This window comes from Muntiacus reevesi, chromosome 8, assembly GCF_963930625.1.
Source record: "Muntiacus reevesi chromosome 8, mMunRee1.1, whole genome shotgun sequence".
Lineage (NCBI taxonomy): Eukaryota > Metazoa > Chordata > Mammalia > Artiodactyla > Cervidae > Muntiacus > Muntiacus reevesi.
Genome location: NC_089256.1, coordinates 12,837,185 through 12,864,161, shown reverse-complemented (window position 1 = coordinate 12,864,161; position 26,977 = coordinate 12,837,185). Strand labels below are relative to the sequence as shown.

The window sequence follows — 26,977 nt, the reverse complement described above, 5'->3', positions numbered from 1 at the left end:
TGGAAACACCGCACATCCAAATCTAGGGAAAACAGGTATAGCACTGCTAAGAAAGAAAATTATAGGAGTAAAAAAGCTCCAACACTTTGGCCACCTGATGCTAAGAGGAGAGTCACTGGAAAAGACCTTGATGCTGGGAACGATTCAAGGTAGGAGGAGAAGAGGGTGACAGAGGATGAGATGGTTGGATGGCATCATCAACTCAATGGACACTGTCTGACTCTGTGACCCCATGGACTGTAACCCACCAGGTTCCTCTGTCCATGGGATTTTTCAGGCAAGATTATTGGAGTGGGTTGCTATTTCCTTCTCTAGGGGATCTTCCCAACCCAGGGATCGAACTCAGGTCTCTTTACCATCTCAGCTACCAGGGAAGCCCAATGGACATGAGTTTGAGCAAACTCTAAGAAACTGAATGACAAGCAAGCCTGGTGTGCTCCAGTCCATGGGGTCGCAAACAGCTGAACACAACTAACTGACTGAACAACAAAAGAATTATAGCAGAAAGAAAAGCAAGGATTAAATCAACAATCTCCGTTTCCACCTTGAGAAACTAAGGACAAAGAAAGTAAACCTAAAGAAAGCAGAAGAAAGAAAATAATAATAAAAAGAGCAGTTCTCAAGTTAAACAGAAAACAAGAACAGTGAAGAACCAAAAATCTCGTTCTCTTAAGACAAAATAAGTATAACTGATTAGCTCTAGACAGAAGATACGTGAGAGAGACATATGCAACCACCAACATTATGAATAACTTTATATTGATACTTTGGGCTTCTCAGGTGGCTCAGTGGTAACGAACCCACCTACTAAGCAGAAGATGCAAGTTTGATACCTGGGTCAAGAAGATCCCCTGGAGAAGGAAATAGCAATTCATTCCAGTATGCTTCCTTGGGAAATCCCAAGGACCAAGGAGCCTGGAGGGCTGCAACCCATTGGGTTACAAAGGAGTTGGACACAACTTAGCAACTGAACGCCAAACACATGTTGATACTTGCTGAATATACTTCAACGACTTAGATGAATATACATATATATATATATATATAGTAAAACAAACTGAACAGGCTTAAAACTACTAAAAAAATTAATCTGTAGTTTAAAAGATTCCTAAACAGACAACTCTAGGACCCAATGGTTTAATTCCTATCAGAAGAAGAAATAATACTGAATTATTAAACTGCTCCAGAAAATTAAAAAGGAGAGAATAATCACAACTCATTCTACAAAGCCAGCATCTCCCTGGTACCAAAAGCAGTCAGAGGTATCCGAATAAAATTTAAAAACTTATATATGTTATGTGTGTGTGTGTGTGTGTGTGTGTGTGTGTGTGTATATTTATATATATATATATTCCTCTTAAATACAGATGGAAAAATTCCTAGGAAAATTTCAGCAAATGACATCCAACAATAAAAAAAAAAAAAAGAATAACAGAGAGAGGAGCAGCCAAGATGGTGGAGTAGAAGGATCTGAAACTTACCTCCTCTCATGTGCACATGAGTATCAGAACAATGTACAGAACAACTACCTGTGAAGAGTATAATCCATCAAGAAACATTTTGTAAAACAAAAGACATAAAGAAGTAACACAGTAAGATAGATACGAGGGACAGACTCACAATATAATCAAATTCCATACCATGGGTGGGCAATCCACATGCTGGAGAATAATTATACTACAGAGGTTCTCTGTAGGAGTGAGAAGTATGAGTCTTACATCAGGCTGTCTAGGCTGAGGGTCCAACACTTGGGAAGAGGAGTGCCCAGAGCCCCTGGCTTTGAAGGACAGCAGGGCTTGACTACAGGAGTTCTACACGATTGGGAGAAACAGATTTCACTCTTAAAGGGTGCACACAAAATCACATGTGCACTGGGACAAAGAGCAAAAGTAGTAATCTGATAGGAGTCAGACTTTCTTGCTTGTATTAGAGGGTCTCCTGGGGAGTTGGGGAGGGTGGCTAAGGCTCACCCTGGGGACACAGACACTAGACAGACATATCAGAGTATTCATCTGCATAAATGCATAAATGCTCGTTAATACAAAGTGCTGGGCCCATCCAACAGCCTGTAGACTCTAGTAATGGAATGCCTCAGGCAAAACAACTAACTGGGTGGGGATGTGTCACTAGACAGGCTGCCTAAGACTTCCTGAGCCCACATTCACCTAAAGACAGGCCCATCAACATGGCCTTAATCACTGGAGGGTCAAGACCCAGCTCTGCCCATCAGAGGGCCAAAACTCAGCTCTACTCCTCCCACTAAGAATCCTGCACAAACCTCTAGACCAGCCTCACCCACCAGAGGGCAGATAACAGAAACAATAAAACTACAGTCAGGCAACTTGCAGACTGAATCTCCAAATGCAGGCCAGCTGTACCCTGGTCCTTAGATAAAGAGAGAGGCATGCACTGCTTGGAACTATATGACATATCCTACAGAGGGCCACACTTCCACAACGTTGAGAAATGTAATCAACCTATCACACACATACAAATGGCAATTCAGACAAAATGATATGACAGAGGAATATGTTTCAGACAAAAGAACAAGATAAAGCCACAGAAGAACAACCAAGTGATGCGGAGACAGGCAATCTACCTAAGCGTTCAGAGTGATAATTGTAAAGATGACGAAAGGTACTGAGAGAAGAATGGATGCATGGAGCGAGAAATGAGGCATTTTTAACAAAGAATTAGAAAATATAAAGAATAAGCAAAACAGAAGAATACAGTAACTGAAATGAAAAATATAACAGGAGGAATCAACAGTAGACGACATGAGGCAGAAGAACGTATCAGCTGGAAGACAGAGTAGTGAAAATCACTGCCACAGAATAGAAAAAAAAATGATATAAAATGAGGAAGTTTAGGAGAATTCTGGGAAATCATCAAGCAGATTAATATTTACATTATAGGGGTCCCATAAAGAGAGGGGAGAGGTTGAGGAAGAACTTGAAGAGCTAGAAACTTTCCTAACCAAGGAAAGAAAATAGTCACCCAAATTTCCACACAGGATTAATCCACAGAGGAACACACGTAGACACACTGTAACCAATTAACAAAAGTTAAAGTTAAAGAGAGAACATTAAAAACAAGGGAAAAGCAACAAACAACATACAAGTTAATTCACATAAGGTTATCAGCTGATTTTCCAGCAGAAACTGCAAGCCAGAAGGGAGTGGCACAATATACCTAAAGTGACAAAAGAGAAAAGCATATAACAAAGAATACTCTACCAGCAAAGTTCTATGCTCAGATCTGATGGACAAATCAAAAGTTTTATAGACATGCAAAAGATGCAATAATTCAGCACCAGCAAACAAGCTTTACAACAAATGTTGAAAGAAGTTCTCCAGGCTGAGAAACAAAACTGGAAACAAAACAAAACTGACAAAATTGAATAGCTCACTGATAAAGACAAAAGAAAAAGTCTCTATCTTCTATGATTTTTCAGGCACCTTCATAATTTCTTCTTCCTAAAATTTTTATTATTGTGAGGACAGAACTGTTCCAGGTATATTTTCTGGTCCAGTCTTTCAGGGAATTGAATTTTTTCATTAATAGACTTGTGGAAACACCAAAATAAATGGAAATCTGAAGGCACAATGTCTGCTGAATACAGTGGATAAATCAGAATTTCCCATTCAAGCTGTAAGAGATTTTACCTGTTATCAAGGAAACATGTGGTCTTGTGTTATCATGATGAAACAGATTATGTGTTTTCTGTCAACTAATTCTGTATGCATATCATCATGGGCTACTTTCAGTTGGTTTAACTAGGAACAGTATTTGTTGGAACTGTTTGGTTCTCTGGAAGGAGCTCTTAGTAGGATTCCTTTCCAATCCAACCATATACACAGCATAATCTTCTCTGGATGAAGAGTGGCCTTTGGTGTGGTTGGGTTGGTTCATTTCACTTGCCCTAAGATGTCGTCCATTCCACATTACCAAGATGGTGGAAATGATTTTCGATATCTAAATGCTTGATTTAGATATTCTGAGTATCTCAGCTATCTCCTGAATGGTATAACACTGATTGTTTTCAATTAAAGTCTTGATTTGACTGCCATCGACTTCAACTGCTCTATCTGACCTTGGAGCATTTCCTGCAAGAAATCTCCAGCATGAAACTTTGCAAACCACTTTTGACATCTTTGATTAGTCACAGCACCTTCTCTACACAGTGCACAAATCTTCAGCCACTTTAATGGGAGAAAGTGAAGAGGAACTAGAGAGTCTCTTGATGAGGGTGAATGAGGAGAATTTGAAAAAGCTGGCTTAAACCTCAACATTTAAAAAGTGAAAATCATGATATCTGGTCCCATCACCTCATGGCAAATATTTGGGGGGAAAGTGAAAACACTGACAGATTTTATTTTCTTGGGCTCCGTAATCACTGAGGATTGTGACTGCTGCTACAAAATTAAAAGATGCTTGCCCCTTAAAAGAAAAGCTAAGACAAACCTAGACAGTGTATTAAAGGAAATCAACAGCAAATATTCATTGGATGTTCTGATGCTGAGGCTCCAATACTTAGGCCACTTGATGGGACGAGCTGACTCATTGGAAAAGATCCTGATGTGTGGAAAGATTGAGGGCAGGAGGAGAAGGGGGCAACAGAGGATGAGATTGTTGGACAGCATAACTGACTCAATGGATATGAGTTTGAGTAAACTCTGGGAGATAGTGAAGGACAGGGAAGCCTGGCATGCTGCAGTTCATGGGGCTACAAAGATCTGGACATGCTTAGCGAATGAACAACATGGCAAAAGAATCAGGAAAAAAATATAGATCTACATTCATGTACAGTGAGTGCCCTCCACACAAACATGCAAGTTGTGAAATTTCAAAGATGAGAACGTGTGTTTGCATGTCCAATTTATGTAAGTTAGTTCACATGTCTGGCATACATTGTCATGTGTGTGCATCCTCTACAACTGGTTGTTCTTTTCTGTACCTTACTGTGCAATACTGTATACAGTACAGTAGTATAGGATCTTTTAAGTCAGTCCAGGATGTCTGGAAGTAAGCATAAGAGCAGCGGTGATATAAGTGGTACTGCTAAGAAGTGCCAGGAATTGGAACCTCAGAGAAAAAACAAAGAAGAGAAAGAAGTAGTAACTCAAAGATTGAAGAGATCCATGATGTGGGAAATGGCAAGGGAATTTTATTTGAGGAAGTGTTATTTGTTTGTAGGCACAGGACCTTAATGTGGAACAGTACATGAAGCTTGCAGCAGCGGTTCAGAATGCAATCCAGTGGTACTGTGTCATCTGTGGTAAGAAAAATAGAGCTACTACCCACATATCACAGGATATTTTTTCTTCCCCAAGAGAGTACATAGAACTGAAACCCACAAGAAACCAGAAACTGTGCAATCATCGTCAGGTGTGAGTGAAATTGCACCTTGCTCTCTGTCTCTTATTGCTGACAATCCTTCAGCTCTACCATCTCCCGCCCATCCTCCCTCCTATAGTCAGCACCTCTTCTTGCTTATTCACTTGATGCCAACTCCTGTATGTCAGCTGCTGTAATACTGTACTTTTTACAATACTGTAAAGATTAAAAATGTTTGTTTGTTTTTTGTGTATTACTCGTGTATAGAAGTATTATAAAACTATTACACTATGGTACTGTACTATATGGGCTTCCCCAGTAGCTCAGCTGGTAAATTCACCTGCAATGCAGGAGACCTGGGTTCGATCCCTGAGCTGGGAAGACCCCCTGGAAGAGGGCATGGCAACCACTCCAGTATTCTTGCCTGGAGAATCTCCATGGACAGAGGAATCTGGTGGGCTACAGTCCCTGGGGTTGCAAAGAGTTGGACATGACTGAGTGACTAAGTACAGTACTGTACCATATAGCCATATAGCCAATTGTGTCAGTTAGGGGTTCAGGGTAACTTTCTTGGGCTTATCAACTCATTGAACTTAAAAATTTGCTCTCAGGACAAAACTCATGCTCGTGTAGGGAACTTAAAGCATGTGTGTGTGAATTTGTGTGTGTGTGTGTGTGTATCTAAGTCACTTGCTGTGTACCAGAAACATGATACTGTAAATCATTTGTACTTTAAAATATAAATCTGAATTTATAGTGATAAAACCATTCAAATGAAGAAAAATAATACATCATGATTATGTGGGTTTTATCCCAAGAACTTAAAGTTGAGTTAACATATGAGAAATCAACCAAATTAACTCACCACATTAATAGTCTTAAAAAAGAAAAACCACAAAATGATCTCAAAAGATGGAGGAAAGTACTTGACAAAATTCAGCATTTATTCCTAATGAATCTCAGAAAACCAGGACAAGACATGAAACTTCCTGAACTCAACAAAGTTAATCTATGAAAAACTTACAGTTCAGTCTTAAGAATGGAAGACTTTAATTTCATTAGTGAAAGAAATCAGAAGGAGACAAGAAAGAGAATCAGGGGTACAATATGTAAATTCTATTTCTATAAAATTTTAGAAAATGTAAACAAATCAGTTAGCTGATTAATGATTGCTTAAGGATGGTGAAAGTGAAGAGTGGTAGGAAGGGAGGAATTACAAAGTGTTATGAGAAATCTTTCCAGGATATGGACATACCTTGCCTGTGACTTTCACAGGTATGTGTGTATATGTGCCAAAACATTAAATTATGCATTTAATGTACAATTTATTTTATGTTAATTATATTTATGTATGTATGTACATGCTCAGTTGCTCACTCATGTGCGACTCTCTGCAACCCTTTGAACTGCAGCCTGCCAAGCTCCTCTGTCCATAGGATTTTGCAGGCAAGAATACTGGAGGGGGTTGTTGATTCCTTCTCCTGGAGATGTTCCTACCTTAGTGATCGAAGCCATGTCTCCTGTGTCTCTTGCATCGCAGACAGATCCTTTAACCACTGAGCCACCAGGGAAGTTGGAAAAGAATGCACAGCAGGGATATGGAAATTCTTGCATTTTTGGAAATTAATTTGATGATAATTTATTATGAAGTGAAGGTCGCTCAGTCATGTCCGACTCTTTGCGACCTCATGGACTATACAGTCCATGAAATTCTCCAGGCCAGAATATTGAAGTGGGTAGCCTTTCCCTTCTCCAGGGGATCTTCCCAACCCAGGCATTCTGCATTGCAGGTAGATTCTTTTTTTTTTGCAGGCAGATTCCTTACCAGCTGAGCCACCAGGAAAGCCCAGTATATGCAAGGAAGAACATGTGATTCTCCATTCAGAGAATCCACACTCAAAGTAAAAGTCTTGGTTCTATTTCAAGAGTTTTATATTTTGAATGACATCAAAATGATTTAAAGTAAATTATCAAAGTTACAATTTTTCCTTAAAAAAAAAATTCCCCCTACTTTCTGTTTTAATTAACTTTTAAAATTAACTGGCTCATCACAAGTTTCAAATGTGTCTAAAAAACAGTCCTATTATCTGTATCTGTGTCTTATCTATGTAAACATCATGCCTAACAAAGCAACAAGCATATGTATTTGATTCATTAATTCTCTATGACATACACTCATGTACTTTATATTTTAAAAGTTCACAGGTTTTACAGAGAGACACTGGCAATAGAGCATGACAAAAATACTTCAGGATTATTTTGCTCCTATTTTCATGTATATAGTTGAAGGTAAAGAAGAATGATATTACAGAGATCCTGCATTAACTGCAGAGGTGCCCTTTCCTGTACACATTTCTCCCATAACAATTTTTAAAACACCGCTGGTTAATTTGATCATATAATAAGATGTGTACAATGGGGCATTAAGCATGGAATTTAATTCTTTCAAAAATGAAGACAATGAAAACATATTAAGGCCACATTAACTTACTGATATCTTATTAACTAAATTAAATTAGTACAAATGCAAGTACATAGAAAGTCTCTAACAGTATATATTCTGAATCTGGAAGAACATGTCAGTGATAGCTGTGGTACAATTCTGACCACAGTTAATAGCATGACATTTATTTAGCTTTCATATACAAAGGTGCTTTCTAGCTAATGAAACAAGTAATTAAAGAGTTTATGTTTTTATAATTGAGTAGGACTACAAAGAAGCAACAAATTAAGTTAAAAATCTAAATGATTTTTAAAATCCCTTACCGGTATCTATGAACAAATATACCCTTAAAAATAGAGTTCATCATATTTTCGATTTCATCCTGATTTTCTTGTAGCTGAAATGAGAAATAAATATAAATTAAAATACTAATAATTTTATTTGAAATAAAGAGTTCCAATTATTTTAAATTCATGACTATTCTCATTCTGTGTAATTTTCAATCTTTTTTCTTAGGTATTGTACAACAGATGCCTTAAATTACCAAGATCCTTTCATTTTTCTACAGCTTTACTATGTTGGCTTAGAACCTCTTTCTGTCTCTGTCAACATGTATTACTAGAGAAGGAAAGGGCAACCCACTCCAGGGTTCTTGCCTGGAGAATCCCAGGGACGGGCGAGCCTGGTGCGCTGCTGTCTATGGGGTCGCAGAGTCGGACATGAGTGAAGTGACTTAGCAGCAGCAATATGTATTACACAATGACTAAAAAAGAGTGGTATGGTTTAAGTGTGACCAGATGACTATAACAAAATAACATCTGCTGTGGGAACAGGCCTCAATTTCTATAGCTCTCCTGTGCAAACCAGGTCCCCTGCTTGGTTTTACTTCTCTCAGTAACAGATAATTCTTGATTATTATATTTGCCATTGTACAGGAAAGTTCCTATTCCACCTAAAGTATCCAAATATTAGTCTACATCTGATTAGCCTCAAAGTAAGTGTAGGTCAAATTCCCAATATAGGAGGAATACAAGGCAGCAAGCATCTTAGCCATTAGTGATGAAATGTAACAACAAAATAAATACTATAGAAAAGAGGTAAAGAAATTTCAGGCATTACTACTCATTGGAGTTAAAATCTGAGTTCAATTACTACTCAAAAGGAATAAAACCAGCCATATAAAAAGTACATTTAATACTGTGACAATAAAATACCTTCAGACCTCCTCTTTTGCTATACGCTTTATTTTCAGTTTTACTGAAGTAAGTTTAAGAATCATTCAAATTATTGAAACTTACTTTAAATTTACTTTTTCTACCTTTATTATATAAAAACTTAATAATTTATATAAGAGGTATGCAGTTTGGTTAGCAGGACTTACTAAAGAACAATTCCAAAACTTATTTACAATTATTTCTAATATGGAATGTGCTATGAGTTGTATTGTGTTCCTCAAAACTTCATATAGAGAAGTCTTAACTCCTAGACCTAGGGTTGTAGCAGATATAATTAGGTCACTTGGAGTCATAAAGGAGTAGAATGGACCTCAAATCTAATATGACTGATGTCTCCTTTTTATAAGGAGAAACTTAGACACACAGTGAGAAGGCCATGTGAAGATTAGAGTTAACTTCTACTTTCCAGCCTACACAACTGTGAGACAATAAATTTCTGTCCTAAAGAAAAATCAGTTTGTGGTATCTGCTATAACAGATACCTGAGCCCTCCAATACATCACAGACTATGATTTAATCAATCATAAGTTTGTTCCTTCTTATTGCCAGTTATAACCCAGTATTTGTTGACAGCGATATGTTTATAGCACTGAGATCTTATTCTTTTTTCAAGTTAAAATAGAGATTAATACTGCACATCTAAAATTTTATTTCTGATTGGATGAAAAAATGTTGCCTATAAAAATCCAGTTTAAAATCATTTTCAACCCATATTCGAAACTTTCACTATAAAATTGGGGCCAATCGTATTATTCACAGAAATGTCTCATTCTATCTACAACTATACCTATATCTTGTGGAATGCAACTTTGTTGGCCCCTAGTTCTGATGTTAGTATTTACTGTGCTTTCTGGTTTCATAGCTTGATAATCTTTCTGAGCTATCTAACTTTCAGACTATCTTCTTTCTAAACAGGGTTGTTTTGTGATACTCTTCTGTCATCACACTGCACTCAGATCACCACTGGCTGGAATCAAATGCCAGATTCATTTGAAAACTTTGAGATCAAATAATCTAGCTTTAAAAAACAAACTGAAGAATCTCAGTTACTGTGAAACTTACCTCTTTACGTTTTTGAAGTAGTAACTCCAACCTTTCATTGGCTCTCTTCCCAATCATTTTATTTCTCTCAGCTTCATACTGTCTCTGTGTATTATCCTGATGAATACTGAGGTTTAAGGCAACATTCACCAGAGCAGTCATGAGCTTCATGGCTATGAAGTAAAGGAAGATTATAGTATTCATCTGTGAATCAGAACTTCAAAAGTTTACAATTTTGTAACAGAAATGGATGATGGAAGAAAACTAGTCAACTTCTATGTTTTATAATCGAGGCATAGTTAAAATAAAAAGAAAAGTTATATTATGGAAATAAAGTCATCATTTTAGTCTGCAAAAATTTTCTCTGTCTCAGTGTCCCTATATGCTTGGCTTAATAATACTCCTACGAAAAGTAGACTCATCCTGGGAGTTCTCTGGTGGTGCAGTGGCTAGGAATTGGCACTTTCACTGCCATGGTCCTTGGGTTCAATTCCTGGTTGAGGAACTAAGATCCTGAAAGCTGCATGATGCAGACACAAATAAGTAACAATAATATAAAAAAAAATCCCAAACCCAAACACCACCCTCACCCCCGCAACTGACTCATTCTAATTATCAGCATGAAGAACTTAAATAGTATCTTCAAAAACTCCTTTCCCTCACCTTCAAACATACACAAATCTAAGTGTGTGCATGTGTGCTCTGTCACTTCAGTCGTATCCAGCTCTTTGCAACCCTATGGACTGTAGCCCACCAGGCTCCTCTGTCCATGGGATTCTTCAGGCAAGAATACTAACCAAGCCTTTTAGACCTCACTTCTGGCTACCAGTTCTGTGTATACAACTGCTTCCTTAATACCTGTGCTTAGAGGCCTCAGAGGTGTCTCAGCTGTGTACAATCAATTCATGACTTTTATTCCCATAGATGGATCTTTCCCTGTGTTCCTCACCTCAGTGAATGGCATAACTTTTGATTCCTGAAAAATGGACTGAACCTATGAAATACATTAAATTCATCAAAAACTTATTTTGTGAATTTCTTATTGATCTATTTTCCTCAGTCACAGTGTTCATGTACTTTTAAACATTCACCTGTATTTGCAAATCTTTTAAAATATTTTCAAACTTCTGTTTCAAATCCTCTGAGGAACAGGTATGACACAATACTTAATCTTTTGACTATTCCTATTCAGTTTCATCATTGAGATGATGAGAGTATAGGAAAATCTGTTAAAGCAACAGAAGAACTTGTGATGGAAAAATAATCTTCCCTTTTTTCCCTTTAGTTTACTTATCTGCAATATGAATGCTCAGTTACTACCGAGTGTTTTGGAAGAACCAATACAAACACACACATAATTAAATGAGCCTGCATTTCTTTTAAAATTTCAAAAAAAAAAAATTTCCAAAATTTCCTTTAATTACACATAAACACATAGACATAATGCTGTATCTGTATCTATCTATTCATCTACACACATACACACATGTTATTCTGAAACTCTACGTTTTGGATACTATCAGTTGATACTGCCCTCAAATCAAAATATAAGACAAAAATCCTAAAAACAAAATGCATTTAAGTTAGTGAGCTGTTAGAAATGTATTTAAATTAAAATGTTTCTCTTTTCCTGAGATACAACATCTAAATATAATATATTGAGAAATCTTGTGTTTCAAAATATAGGCTAGTGATTTGACAGCATTTTACACACTGTCAGTAGAATACTGCTGAAAGCTAAAAGTACTTTTAAAATTAACCTGTATAATAAAGAATATCTCAAAGACACAACTGATCAGGGGCATTCAAACTGCCTAAGTCAAGAATAACTTTTCTTTTAGGGATAATATTTTAAAGGAGTTTGTCCTAAGCATACAAAGTCATAAACTCCTACCCAAATGGAGTTTAATTCCGTTTATACTTCTAGACTTCTAAAATAAAATGACTTGAAGATCAAGGAATTGCAAAGCATTTAAATTTACACCAGCTCTGTCTGGAATAAATCAGTGGAAGCTGAGACATTAATGCTCTTGAACTTAGCCATTTTTTTGTTTCGTTATATCGCCTTGTGACTCCAGATTCCAAACTCCCCAACTGTTGGTTGTGTAATGACCCTTCTCACACTCTAGTATATATCAACAACAAAATATATCAACATACTAAAAGAGAAGAAATGTAAAATGATCAGTATATTTTTAGAAATATATTAGATATGATAGTGCAGCATTTAATGTTTATGAATATGTAAAATTTAAACTTCACTGAAACTTTCACCTTAAATATCAACATACAAGCAAATACAGCTAGTGAAGAAGACTCCTAACAACACAGATACAATTGGGGATTGTATCCGTATCACAATAGGGATTGTGATACGGATGAGAGTCCCCTGAAAAAAGATTCATTCCTGCATAAAGTGAGCATGAATTACGATTTACTGTTATTATTAAAAGAATTTTATAAATTAATAATCCTACAGGAACTCAGCCTGGTCTATGATATGGACTTTCAAAGTGTCTTCTCTTTGTTTACCAAAGTGAATACTTCATTTAGCATTCACATTTTAAAGGTTAGTTATGGAATGACAAACTTGTTCTCCTGCTGTACTACTAAGAGTGTCCTATGCAAATATGTGCAGAATACAAATGGCTTGTTACCAGTTCAGTAAAGTATAAATCTGTTGTTAAATGATTTGGTTTGGCCTCTTGTGCTTCTGTTAAAATCATAACAAAAACATGCTGTGGGGAGCTGCTGATTCCAGAAGAGAGAAATTTTAAGCACATCTAATCCAAATTGCAGCTTGGAGTCAAAACACACTTGCAGCCTAGAGTCTAGCCAGCTAATCCCTATTTAGTCCATAGAGACTTCCAAGAAAAACTATAAACTTATTAGTGAGAAAAATAAACGTTTCTTGCTGTAAGAAAAAAGAAAGTATAAATTTGAAAGGAAGTTTTTAGAAATTTTTATAACAATCTGACAGAATAATCTTATATAGAGTCTATTAACAAAATGACACTAAGAATGTAATGTAAAAACCAGTCTTTCACCACAAAAAATACTTATTTAGTGCTTCCCATTCATCTGCCAATCTGGACTAAGCACTGTTCTGAGTATCAGAAGCTGAAAAGTGAATGGGACAATATCTGCTTCCATAAACTTATTGTCTAGTGAGGAGAAGGCAAAGTATCAATAGACAATATAAAAAAAATCTATCAGTTAAAAAAATAAAATATGGTTAAGAAAAATAAAGTATGGTAGAAAGGACAGAACATAATTGCACTTGTTTCATATGCTAGCAAGGTAATGTCCAAAATCCTTTGACTATGCCAAAGCCTTTGACTGTGTGGATCACAATCAACTGTGGAAAATTCTGAAAGCGATGGGAATACCAGACCACATGACATGCTTCTTGAGAAACCTATATGCAGGTCAGAAAGCAACAGTTAGAAGTGGACATCGAACAACAGACTAGTTCCATATAGAGAAAGGAGTACATCAAGCTGTATATTGTCACCGTGCTGATTTAACTTACATGCAGAGTACATCATGAGAAACGCTGGGTGGATGAAGCACGAGCTGGAATCAAGACTGCCGGGAGAAATATCAATAACCTCAGATATACAGATGACACCACCCTTATGGCAGAAAGTGAAGAATTAAAGAGCCTCTTGATGAAAGTGAAAGAGGAGAGTGAAAAAGTTGGCTTAAAGCTCAACAGTCAGAAAACAAAGATCGTAGAATTCAGTCCCATTTCTTCATGGCGAATAGATGGAGAAACCGTGGAAACAGTGGCTGACTTTTATTTTATTGGGCTCCAAAATCACTGCAGGTGGTGACTGCAGCCATGAAATAAAAAGACGCTTACTCCTTGGGAATAAAGTTGACCAACTTAGAGAGCATATTAAAAAGCAGAGACATTACTTTGTTGACAAAGGTCTGTCTAGTCAAAGCTATGGTTTCTCCAGTAGTCATGTATGGATGTGAGCTGGACTATAAAGAAAGCTGAGCGCCGATAAATTGATGTTTTTCAACTATGGTGTTGGAGAAGACTCTTGAGAGTCCCTTGGACTGCAAGGAGATGCAACCAGTCCATCCTAAAGGAGATCAGTCCTGAATGTTCACTGGAAGGATTGATATTGAAGCTGAAACTCCAATACTTTGGCCACCTGATGCAAAGAGCTGACTCATTTGAAAAGACTCTGATGCTGGGAAAGATTGAAGGCATGAGGAGAAGGGGATGACAGAGGATGAGATGGTTGGATGGCATCATCGACTCAATGGAACTGAATTTGAGTAAATTCTGGGAGTTGGTGATGGACAGGGAGGCCTGGTGTGCTGCAGTCCATGGGGTCACAAAGAGTTGGACATGACTGAGCGACTGAACTGAACTGAAGCTTCAACAGTACGTAAACCAAGAAATTACAGAAAAAAAGCTGGATTTAGAAAACGTAAAGGAACCAGTGATCAAATTGCCAACACCCATTGCATCATAGAAAAAGCAAGGGAATTTCAGAAAAACATCTTCTACTTCACTGACTATGCTAAAGCCTTTGACTGTGTGGATCACAGCAAACTGTGGTAAATTCTTAAAGCAATGGGAATACCAGACCTCCTTACTTGTGTCCTGAGAAACCTGTATGCAGGTCAAGAAGCAACAGTTAGAACCAGACTAGTTAGATTAGATTAGAACCAACAATTTTGACTGCCTAGTTCAAAACTGGTAAAGGAATACGTCAAGGCTATATATTATCACTCTGCTTATTTAACTTCTATGCAAAGTATATTGTGCAAAATGCTGGATAACATTGTAATGGATGAAGCACAAGCTGGAATCAAGATTTCCAGGAGAAATATCAATAACCTCAGATATGTAGATGACATCATACCAATGGCAGAAAATGAAGATGAACTAAAGAGCCTCTTGATGAATTTGAAGGAGGAGAGTGAAAAAGCTGGCTTAAAACTCAACATTCAAAAAATGAAGATCATGGCAACCGGTCCCATCACTTCATGGCAAATAGAGGGGGAAAAATGGAATGGAAAAATAGTGAGAGACTATTTTCTTGGGCTCCAAAATCACTGTGGACAGTGACTGCAGCCATGAAATTAAAAGACACTTGCCCCTTGCAAGAAAAGGTATGACAAACCTAGACAGTGTATTAAAAAGCAGACACATCACTTTTCCAACTAAGGTATGTGTAGTCAAAGCTGTGGTTTTTCCAGCAGTCATGTATGGATGTGAGAGCTGGACCATAAAGAAGGTTGAGTGCCAAAGAATTGATGCTTTTGAACTGTGATGCTAGAGAAGATTCTTGAGAGACCCTTGGATAGCAAGGAGTTCAAACCAGCCAATCCTAAAGGAAATCAATCCTGAATGTTCACTGGAAGGACGAATGCTGAAGCTCCAATACTTCGGCCACCTGATGTGAAGAGCCGATTCACTGGAAAAGACCCTGATGCTGGGAAAGACAGATGGCAGGAGGAGAAAGGGGCAACAGAGGATGAGATGGTTGGATGGCATCATCAATTCAATGAACATAAGTTTGAGCAAATTCCAGGAGACAGGAAAGGACAGGGAAGCCTAGTGTGCTGCAGTTCACGGGGTCACAAAGAGTTGGACATGACTGAGCAACTGAAAAACAACAACAAAAAAGGACAGACAGCAAACAGGCTGGTTAGGCCTCTCTGAAGAGCTCACAATTAAGCACAAACTGAGGCGATGAACATGATTCTATAACAGAATTGTGTCCCAGGGAGAGGGAATAAAAGGTGCAAAGGTTATGAGGAAAACTGTTCATAAAAAGAGCAACTTATTAGTGTGGCCGAAGCATAGAAACAGGCAAGAGACAAGGCTGAGGAGGAAATGAAAAGGCCAGGTTACAAGAGTTTGACTAGGAACTAGTTAGAACACAAGAGTGAAATCTAAATGAGATACGACTCACTGGAAATTTTGGTGTGGGTGAAAAATAGCCTGATTTATATTTTAAAATGCTGTGTGAACATTTATAGAAGAGTAAAAGTGGAAGAAGGAAGACCAAATAGAAGAACACTAAAAAAGAGCTGCACATATTTTGTCAAAACCTTATTAAGTTGATTCTCAAGTTTTGGGCCTTAAGCAACTCAGTAAAGCAATCCTGGCTTTGATTAGAGTGGCAGTAAGAGGTAGAGAGAAAATTAGATCTGAAATATATTTCCAAGGTAAAGCTGAAAGAATATGATAATATAGGAAATTAGAGAAACAGCAAATGCAAGGGAAATTAGAAAGTCTTGTGCTTATTAGGTATTTAAGTGGAAACGGGGCTTTCCAGGGGGCTCAGTGGTGAAGAACCTGCCTGCCAATGCAGAAGGTGCAGATTTGATCCCTGGGTCAGGAAGATCACCTGGAGAAGGAAATAGCAACATGTTCTAGTATCCTTGCCTGGAAATCACACGGACAGAGGAGCCTGGTTGGCCTCAGTCCATGGGGTTGCAAAAGGAGTTGAACACGACTTAGCAACTAAACAACAAGTGGAGATGGTTAACAGATATACATCCTCATCAAAATATTGGTTTCTAAAGCCATTAAACTGGATGTCATGTTGATTCAATGGACTACACTTTAGTCACTGGAAACGAATGAGGCATGATTTGTATGCTGAAAAGAAGTCTACCAGTACACTTGTTAATGGGGAAAAAAATATGATTGTCAGTGTGTATATTATATTATCATTTATGCATAAAGAAGGAATGCATTATTTATTATTATGTGCCTGTCAGTCTTCTAAGCTCTTAACACACTTATTCATTTGTACCTCACAACTCTATCAAGTACTATAATTATTTTTTATATAAGAGAAATCTGAGGCACAGATTAGAGATTTGGCAATTATACAGCCAGTAGCTGGCAGAGATATAACTTGATTACAGCCATCATTCTCCACAGTCTAAGCTCTTAACCACTATACCATACTGCTTCTCACTGAATATGCACTTGCTATCATATTCATAATATATCATTGGAAAGATACATTAGAAATAGGAAACTTAGGATGCATTCAGAGAAGAGAATTTGTTATCTGAGAGCCACAGGTAGAAGAGTGACATTTCATCACATAACATTTTTAAATCTGGAATTTTAAATCAAGTGACAGCATTACTCTCCTACCATAATTATTTTTTAGTAGAAATAATAAAAACATGGAATATGTTTTCACTTTATTCACTGAGGAGTGACTAAAGATATAAAAAAATGAAAAGATCTTTAGATTGAGTCCTGAGATAATTAAGTATTTACAGTTTAGCTTTCTAAGGTCCATCAAAATAGCATTTAAGAAGGAAGAAGTAGCTATGTTTTTCAAGAAAGAGAAAGGTAACAATGGAACTGCCCAGTGATTAGGACACTAAGAAGCTAACTGCCAACCTCAACAAAAGCAAAGGCAGTGAAGAGGTAGAGATAAAAACCCTACTGGAGTGGGTCTGAAGACAGTAAGAGGACAGTGAGTGAAGACAGCAAACAAATAATCCTTTGAGATCCGCTATAAAGAAAAGGAGAAAAGCAGGGCTGTAGCTAAGGAGCGTGTGGGAACAAGGGATGGTAGGATGGTCCGTCTCAGGCATCAACTTGGCTAGGCTAACAGCTCAGTTCAGTTGCTCAGTCGTGTCAGACTCTTTGCGACTCCATGAACTGCACCACATCAGGCCTCCCTGTCCACCACCAACTCCCGGAGTCCACCCAAACCCGTGTTCATTGTGTTGGTGATGCCATCCAATGATCTCACTATCTGTTGTCCCCTTCTCCTCCTGCCCTCAATCTTTCTCAGCATCAAGGTCTTTTCAAATTAGTCAGCCCTTCGTATCAGGTGGCCAAAGTATTGGAGTTTCAGCTTCAACATCAGTCCTTCCAATGAACACCCAGGACTCATCTACTTTAGGATGGACTGGTTGCATCTCCTTGCAGTCCAAGGGACTCTCAAGAGTCTTCTCCAACACCACAGCTCAAAAGCATCAATTCTTCAGCGCTCAGCTTTGTTTATAGTCCAACTCTCGCATCCATACATGACTACTGGAAAAACCATAGGCTTGACTAGACGGACCTTTGTTGGCAAAGTAATGTCTCTGCTTTTTAATATGCTGTCTAGGTTGTTCATAACTTTCCTTCCAAGGAGTAAGTGTCTTTTAATATCATGGCTGCAGTCACCATCTGCAGTGATTTTGGAGCCCAGAAAAATAAAATCAGACTCTGTTTTCTGGCTAGGTTGTGGTATCCAGTTATTTAAACAAACACTAACCCAGGTGTTACTGTGAAGCTATTTTGTAGATAAAATTAACAGCTATAAGTAAAGAAGACTACCCCCAATAATGCGGTGGTCTCATCCAATCAGCTGAATACCTTACAAGCAAAAACAGAGTGGTTCAGTAGAAGCAATTTCTCCTTCAAGACTGTACAACTCCTCCCTAAGTTTCTGGCCTGCAGGTCTGCCCTACAGATTTTTAAAATAGCCAGCTCCAAAAGTGTATGTGTCATTCACTAAAATAAATCTTCCTCTCTCCAAATACACACACACACACACACACACACAATATAGCTTAATGGTTGTGTTATGCAAATAAGTAAGCAAGTAACAAACTATTTTCCAATGGTTCTGTTTCTGAAGAGCCCTAACTGATACAAAGTGTTTCTAAAAGATAAGGGCTGTTACAGCATACAAAATAATGATAAAGGGTGTTGGGGAACTGAAGCAGGAGAGACAGAGAGAGAGAACTTCTTGAGGTAGTGAACAGGGATTGGATCCACTGCACAAGTGCAAGGACTGATCTTAGGTAGACAACACCCTCATAAGAGAAAAGGCAGAGAATATGTGTACAGGTGCAGCTAAGATAAGTAGATTTAATCCTTGAAGGATTCTATTCTGTTCCTATAAAGCTAGCAAGATAATCAGCCAAGTGTAAAGAAAAGAGGTGAGCAGACATTACAGGTTTGAGGAGAAGGTATGAAATAATATTATAAGAAAGGAATATCCATAGCATAAAATACTATAATAGGATTGCTAGGTAGAAATGAGAGAAAAATGTAAAAAGCCCAGTCATTATGTGTTTTTCTACACTCACTTTCAACTCCACTGGTTCAGTTATGGCGCAGGTGATAATGAGGTTTTCCTAAGGGATATAATAGAGGACAAACAGGCAAGGATGTTAAGGGTCCTTCATGAGAAGGACATGATTATAATTAATCTGGGTAACAGAATCTAAGCTAGGAAAGTGGAGGAAGTAAGGACATAAAGAGCACTAAACAAAGAGGATCAGGAATTTAACGGCCTAGTAGAGGAAAAACAATACTGGAGCTGGGAACATATAAAACAAAAACAGGGACAAAAGGTATCAGCAAATAGGATGGCTGAAACTAAGATTATGGACACTGGCCATTTAATCATTATTCAACAATTTGCAATTATGTTTTCTTAAACATAAAAATGAAAACTAAAAATCTGCCCTTATATTTAGTGATACCTACTATACTTTTGAAAAATATTACTGCAAACTCTAAAACTTTCATAGTGGGACAAAACTAAATTTTAAAGAGAGATATGATTATCTTCCTTTTTTAAAAATTGAAGTATCACTGATTTACCATGTTAGTTTCTAGTGTACAAGAAAGTGATTCAGCTATGCACATATATACATATTCTTTTCCATAATGTTTTATTTTTACATATAAAATATACTATGTATTTTTACATACATATTTTACATAATGTTTACAGAATAGTAAATATAATTCTCTATGCTATACAGTACAACCTTGTCATTTATCTGTTTTATATATAGTAGCTTGTATCTGCAAATCCCAAATCCTAATTTATCCCCCACCTCCATTCCCAATCATACATTTCTTCTGTATGCGAGTCTGTTCCTGTTTTCTAAATAAGTTCATGTGTATCACATACCATATGTCTTTCTGACCACTAGGTCTACCCGTGTTGCTGTAAATGGCATTACTTCATTATTTTTTAAGGCTGAAGAGTATTCCATTGTAATCATGTTTCTTCTTTAGTTTTAAAAAATTTATTTAAAAAAAAGGTTGACAAGCTTCCACTTTACAAAGAATATTTAATAAATCTTTTGTCTCTTAAAAACCCAACCAAAATAATGAGAAAACAATTTTCATCCCCAATAAATCCAGAAAACCACTTGGAATGCCAAACCATAATATGTTAATATATGTATATAAAAAGCAGATGGATGAAGTATGCAAATCACACTAAATGGTCAAAAAAGCTTGACAACTGTATTTAAAGAAAAAAGACAAAAGCAAAGCAATTTTACTCTGTAGAACCCAGAAGCATTAAGGAACTGGAGAAGTACTGGCTTTTACAGAAGATGGAGTGAAGTAAGGTCTAAAAACAGGAGCATTTCACAGTCTGTATAATAAGCAATTAAATCTCCACTTGAACCAAGGCAGTCATGTAGTTCCTCCAACACAAACTCATCTTGGAAGTTAAAAAAGTTTATTCCCTAAAGAACATAAACAAGAGATGTGGATTCATCAGATACAGAGGAGGGATACGTGTGAAGCGCAGAGTGCCCTGGGTGCTCCTTCACCCTGTATAACTCCCAAATGGTAGAGGCAACCAGACCTGAGACTGAAAGTTCCTTTTGCGAAGGAGCGGAACTTCCCCAGGGAAAATAATTATCAACACCAACCTTCTATGGTTCACAATGAAAACGCTAAGTGACCACAGGACCACCCTACAGTGATGGTCACCAAAAAGGTTAGTCATTGCCACTGCCTGTCAACCACAACACGCACACACACAGGCAGTCAGTTCTTTAGTCTCTCGTTGCTAGCAATGACTAGAGAGCCAACAGATACTGAAGGAAAGCTTCCCATGAAAGGCACTGATAAAAGAGAACTGAAAAAGAGGTCAGAGGGGGCACCAAAAAAACAAAAGCAAAGCTTCTGAGTAATAATGCTGTTAAAGAGATAAGAGAAAATGTTTCACCCATGATAATGTTAAAAAACGACATGGAGAATGGAAGGGAACTCTTAGAATATTTAAAATGATAATGAAAATTACCTCTAAAGTTGAAGAAATACAAGCAAAGTGAACAAAAAGAGTAAGGAATGAAAACTAAAAGAGAAATAACAAGAAACTTAGGACTGATTCAACAGATTAACATCCAAGTAAAATATATTCAGCAGACAGTGCCCAGAATAATGAGTGGGAAATTATGTATCTATATATATCAGGATATATCACCATGATATTTCATAAAATAAAGCTGCTACAGACAAGAAACAGGGTCAAAATCAAAAGTTTGAAAATGTACTGGAATTCTCAACAGCAATGCTGGAACAAGATGAAAAATTCTCAAGAAAATCTTCAGTGATGAATTCTGTACTGGGCCAACTAAACATAAGAATATAATGTATTTTTCAGGCATGTGAAATCTAAAATATATACTTTTCCAATGTTCTTTTTCTCAAGAAGCTATCAAAAAACATGCTACCCAAAAAGAAGAGAATTAAAAAAAAAAAAAAGCCAAGGCAAAAAGATAGGAGATCCAGCAGAAGACAAAGGATCCAAATAATGGCGAAAAGGTTACATTAGTTAAAGGACATCTAGATTTTAGAAGATGAGGCTGCTTATTAAACATAATTATAAAAAATTAAAAGCACAGAAAATGCATTCCACAAAATTGATTATAATATCGTATTATCTGTTTAAAGATAAAAAATCCTCATATATGTGTATCCGAGAAAAAAGCTAAAAGGAAACATCAACATGTCACGGCAACATTAAGAAGCAGTATGATTATGGCAGAAATGGCAGGATTACGGCTGATTCTTACTTTTGCACTTTTCTCCTTTTCTGAATTCGTTAAGTTGTATATGTAATTTTGTTTGTACAGAAAATGTTTACACATGTGATATGAAAGTAATAATGGAAAATCTACAAGACCTTCTCAGTTTCTCTGCCCTCTTTAGAGTCAAACCAAGGAAACTTTGTCATTCTATCATAATTATAACATCAGACACTTACTTAATGACTTGTATATGTGAAACATTTAACACAAATTATTTCATTTAAGCCTCACAACACTCCTAATAAAATGGGACTATTCATATCAACATTATACAGATGAGGAAAGTAAGGCACTGAAGTTATGTAACTTGTCCAAGGTCACTAAGTTGACATAGAAAGGACATGCTTATAAAATGATTTTAAAAATCATAACTTCATTACAAAAACTTGCTCCTAAAAGAAAACTAACTTTTGTAACCTGGTGACAGAAAATAAGAGATAATTCTAAGAAAATGATACTTCTTCATTATTCTAATTATCTATATTTAGATTTGAAAGAGCAAATTACATTTAAAATTTTACTATATTTTATGTATACAGTTACATGATATATAGTGGCACTTGTAGATTTGGTCAATTATTGGGCATTAATCCTAGAATACCAGAAGTCTACCATATAAAAATTCATATCCAATTTGGTTAAGAGTCATAAAATAGCTTCTGAATTTAATAAACAGAATTTGGCATTGAAGAGTCACAAGATAAATAAAATGAAAGTGCATACTGTTAGTTTTCCTAATAATAGTTTTGGCAAGATCTGTTTATTTACACATTTGTTTCTGATTTCCCCATCTCTAATGTCTTCTATTACTAAAATAGTAGATGTTCAATAAATTCTGAAGGAAAAAGACATGAATGAAGGGAAACACTGCAAATACTACTGGCTCCTTTTGTAATTACAGAATAATAGCACTAATTTACTAAATGTCAGGCACCATTCAGGCTTTCCTAATTTCTTTTAATGAAATAGTTATCAACATCTTTCCCATCTTGCGTATGAAGAAAGTGAGGCCAAATAAATTATGGACTTGTCAAAATTACCCGATTAGTAAAACACAGAAAAGGATATGTATTCAGACAATCTGGTTCAGAACCCATTCTATGAACCCTATATTATACGTTTTCAGCAACTGAAATCCAAAGAAAAGATCAATTTACTGAGACAAGATTATTTTTGGTCTATGACAGAAGAACAAAGAAATTTCATATAGCTTGTCTTGACTCAGTAAAAGTTCAGAGATGCTGACTTGGTAAGAAGTGCTAATCAATAACAAATCATACGTCAACATAAAAATCAACCATATACCAACATAATGATGTTAAACAATGAGATATAAAAGAAATGTTTACTTCCCCAAGAGTCTAAGAGGCACACATTATTGTTAAATAGTGATAACCTTCCAGCATAATGAAGTCACCTATCATATGATGATTTTAACCATATTTTCTAATTGTTCCATAATTCATGTTAGAAAAAAATTGAACAGAATCAATCGCCATGTTGTTATTAATAAAATTCTGTACTGTTAATCCCTCTTTGTGCAAATTGACATTTTTACGTTAGAAGCGAGACATAGTCATTATTAATCTATTTCTAATGTAGAAAATTATGTAGGTGAGAAAAAAGCAAAAAATAAAAAAGGTAAGCCAACATTATTCATCTTGCTCTCTAACAAAATTTTAAAGTTAATTTCTAAAGTACTGGCATAGATTAAAACAGCAAATGACTGAGTATAATATAACTATAAATCTGAAAAATAGATACTTTGAGAGTAGAATTATCTTTAAAATACCAAAGAACAAAGTGGTAAAACAAAGGGAATCCTACTTATTTTTGATCTGGAGGAGAAAAACATTTTTTTCATGAAAATGTCATGAAATTGGAGAAAGAAAATATGGCCAATCTCAGATTGTAAATCCACCAAAATATTATTTATATATATTAATTCCACAAACTATGTTCTAATATGTCTTAACTATTTAGGTATCTATTTATCTATCTATGTAGCTTCACAACAAAGGCACTTAACTATGAAGAATGTTAATGAAAAGCTTACTACAAAGTAAAGCTTCTTTACTGAAGATAAATCAGACAAACAGGAGAGTATGCTTTACAAGTACAATTAAAAGAATAGAAAAAAAATAAGGAAAATGTAATATAAAATCTAATTGTTAACAGTTTGTTTCACTTTAATGGTAAAAAGAATTCCAAAAATAAAAGGGAAAGTTCAGTTTATCACTAATAGAAAATCAAAGTACTTCTACCTGAAGAATAGACAAACCTGAAAAACTACAAAATGGTGAAAAATTTTAATAAAAATGTGGCAAAAATATACAATTAAATGCAATGCATAAACGCTAACAAATTGGGACACACTATTAATTAACAACAAGAAAATGGGATATTGGTAAGCAGATTAAAAGTACTACTGATAAGACCACTGTGATGACTTATGAAGCTCTAAAACTTATCTTGTCTGTACCCTAGAAAACAACTAACCTGATTGGCTCTCTTCTCAGCTAAGATATAACAAATGTCAAGGAGCATTTTATTCCAAAGCCGATAATCATATCTGGCCATAACTGCCTTGTAACTGTCCATGCACATAGTCTTTGAAGCAGAGGATTAAATGTTCCTGACCATTTTATCTAGTCCCCAAGACTCGTCCTGCAAAGTGAATAAAAATGATTATCTTTAAATCTATCCCTCATACACATACCATAAAAGAAAAAAAGGGGGGGGGGAGAACCAGAAAGAGATCAAAGATGAAAACAAAATAATCCTTGAAAAGATGGAAATTATTATCCAGCCTGAAATTAAAATTCTCAGCAAGATTTCCATTTTGCTGAAGAGTAGGTCTGGTGTCTCACTTTTTATGAAACTGAACTTTGGAAGACATGATCATTAATGTACACAGAGAAATTACATTGTATTCTGAAGTAAATTTGAGAATAACTTGAAAAATAGGTTAGCTTCTGAAAAATAAGGATAACCATAACATTGATCTCCTATTTTTCTTACAATGCATCTGAAAAACAGCTAAATAAATGGGAGTTGCTGTACACAGACAGAAGAATGATAGACGAAAAGTAAATAGAAAATATAAAGAAAAGAAAAAAGTACCTATAAAGGGCAGAAAATAATAAAAGTCATGAAATGAGAAAAAATATATATTATCAGGTAACTTTTAAGTAGTATATTTATAGTACCTTGTCAAAAAAGCTACAACTTGGTACAAAGTCTCTCAAAACACAGAATAAAATGTGCTTGATGTTTGCTCTATACAGGAAATTTTCTCAACAATAAACTGTGATTTTTATAAAGAAGATAAAATTAAGTAAAAGATCTTCCTCTTTACCTAATAAATAGGAAAGGGACACTCTCAAACGAATAACTGTGTGTCATGTTTGTTCCATATAGAATTGCAACTAAGGGAATAAGGGACACTAATAATATAGATCAATCACATTGAATAGGGAAGGAAAAGAATTGAAAAAAAAAATGGAAAAAATGCAGATGATGCTATAGAAAACTATCACATTGGCTTTAGCCAACAGGTTAAACAAAAAAATGATAAAACTTTAAATCTAGGATTTGTAATGCACACTGCCCAAAGTAACAGCATCAGTTAGAAATGTGCTAAACTTGGGGGCTAGGCCACACAGTCTGTTTCAGTAAGGCCTGGAGGTGATTCTGGTGAATGCTAAAATTTAAGAATCAATGTATTTAATAACTTACATAAATGAGAAATTTAAATTCAAAATAAAATATAATTAATTATATTAAATCTCATTTTTTCATGGTAATGTGTATAAGTTGAATATATTCAGTTATTGCTACTAAAAGGAATGTAATTTGGGAATATTTAAATATATGTTTATGCAAACACACAGTTTCTTTGTAAACATACACATATATATAAGAGAAAAAGAAGTCATTTAGTCATTTTAGGTAAACACAGTTACCTAATGTTGAAAATTTTAGAACAGCTAAATTAACAAAATTATCTTGTTACAGGAAAACAAGGGGAAAATGAATATACTTGACTCAGAAGTTATATAGATAATTCTAAAACAGAAGCAAAAGGGAAAATGATAATCTATCAGTTCTTCAGGACTTAAGTCTACCTACTTGAACTGATTACAAACACTACATTTAAGTGATTATACCACTAGGAGTAGAAAGAATCCTAGCTAGGTCACAATTACCTATTACAATTAAATGGAACTGTTTAAAATATATATATATAAACAAATATTTACACATTTATGTACAGTAACAATGAAACCATGTAATTAAGTAGGAAAAAATCTGTGAATTTGGAATTTCAACTATTATTTGGTTTTATCAAAGAATATGGCCCTCCTAGAGCTTATTTGGTTATAAAATAAAAATGCAAGAAAATAACCATGTATTCAGAAAGAGATTTGGTAACGTTCGTCAGAAAATTTCAATTTTCATTCTCAAGACTATCAAATCTCAGTTATCAAAATAAGCACAAGTTTTAGCCCAACAGAGAATACAAACCATTCATGTGAATTTTGGAGAAAACTGTTTTCCAAGAGCAAAGTAATTATTTTAAATTAATATTTAATCTAAATAAAGCTCAACTAGAATGGAATATATTTAACAAAACTAAATGAAAAGGAAATAAAGTGCTAGTTACTTACCAGCAAGAGTACTTGTATGCCTAAAAGCTCTGACCTGGGAGTCTGACAAACCAGTCAAAAGTGAGATTACTGTGTCCATCATATACTCATCATAAATTATGCTATATTGACACTGTCGAATCAGGACTCCAATAAATTCACAAAAGTTTGAACGGAATTTTTTCCACTGAGGTCCAGGCATGGTGAGGGGATAATCACCACTGTCCTAAAAGGGATAAAAAGAAAAAAGAACATATTAAATATGATATATGACATCCAGTTCGATCTCTTTTTCCTCCTACTGGAAAAAGAACATTTTCTCTCAAAGTAGATGTGGACAGATATCAAGAGGTACATGATGGCTTTCTCTTTTTTGCTTGTTTTGATCTGCCCCAACTAAATAATTATTAATGTGTTCAAAATTATTA

General features: G+C 35.7%; 1 protein-coding gene across 1 annotated transcript in view; it reads right to left on the bottom strand.

Moving 5' to 3' along the window:
* Positions 1 to 26,977, bottom strand: part of STAG1 (STAG1 cohesin complex component) — a 497,553-nt gene that overhangs the window by 151,109 nt on the left and 319,467 nt on the right. Inside the window, exons 7-9 of the mRNA XM_065942227.1 lie at positions 26,571 to 26,775; positions 10,078 to 10,229; positions 8,104 to 8,177 (exon numbers count right to left, since the gene is read on the bottom strand). Coding sequence (XP_065798299.1) covers positions 8,104 to 8,177; positions 10,078 to 10,229; positions 26,571 to 26,775 — 431 coding nt within the window. The remainder of the gene's footprint in view (positions 1 to 8,103; positions 8,178 to 10,077; positions 10,230 to 26,570; positions 26,776 to 26,977) is intronic.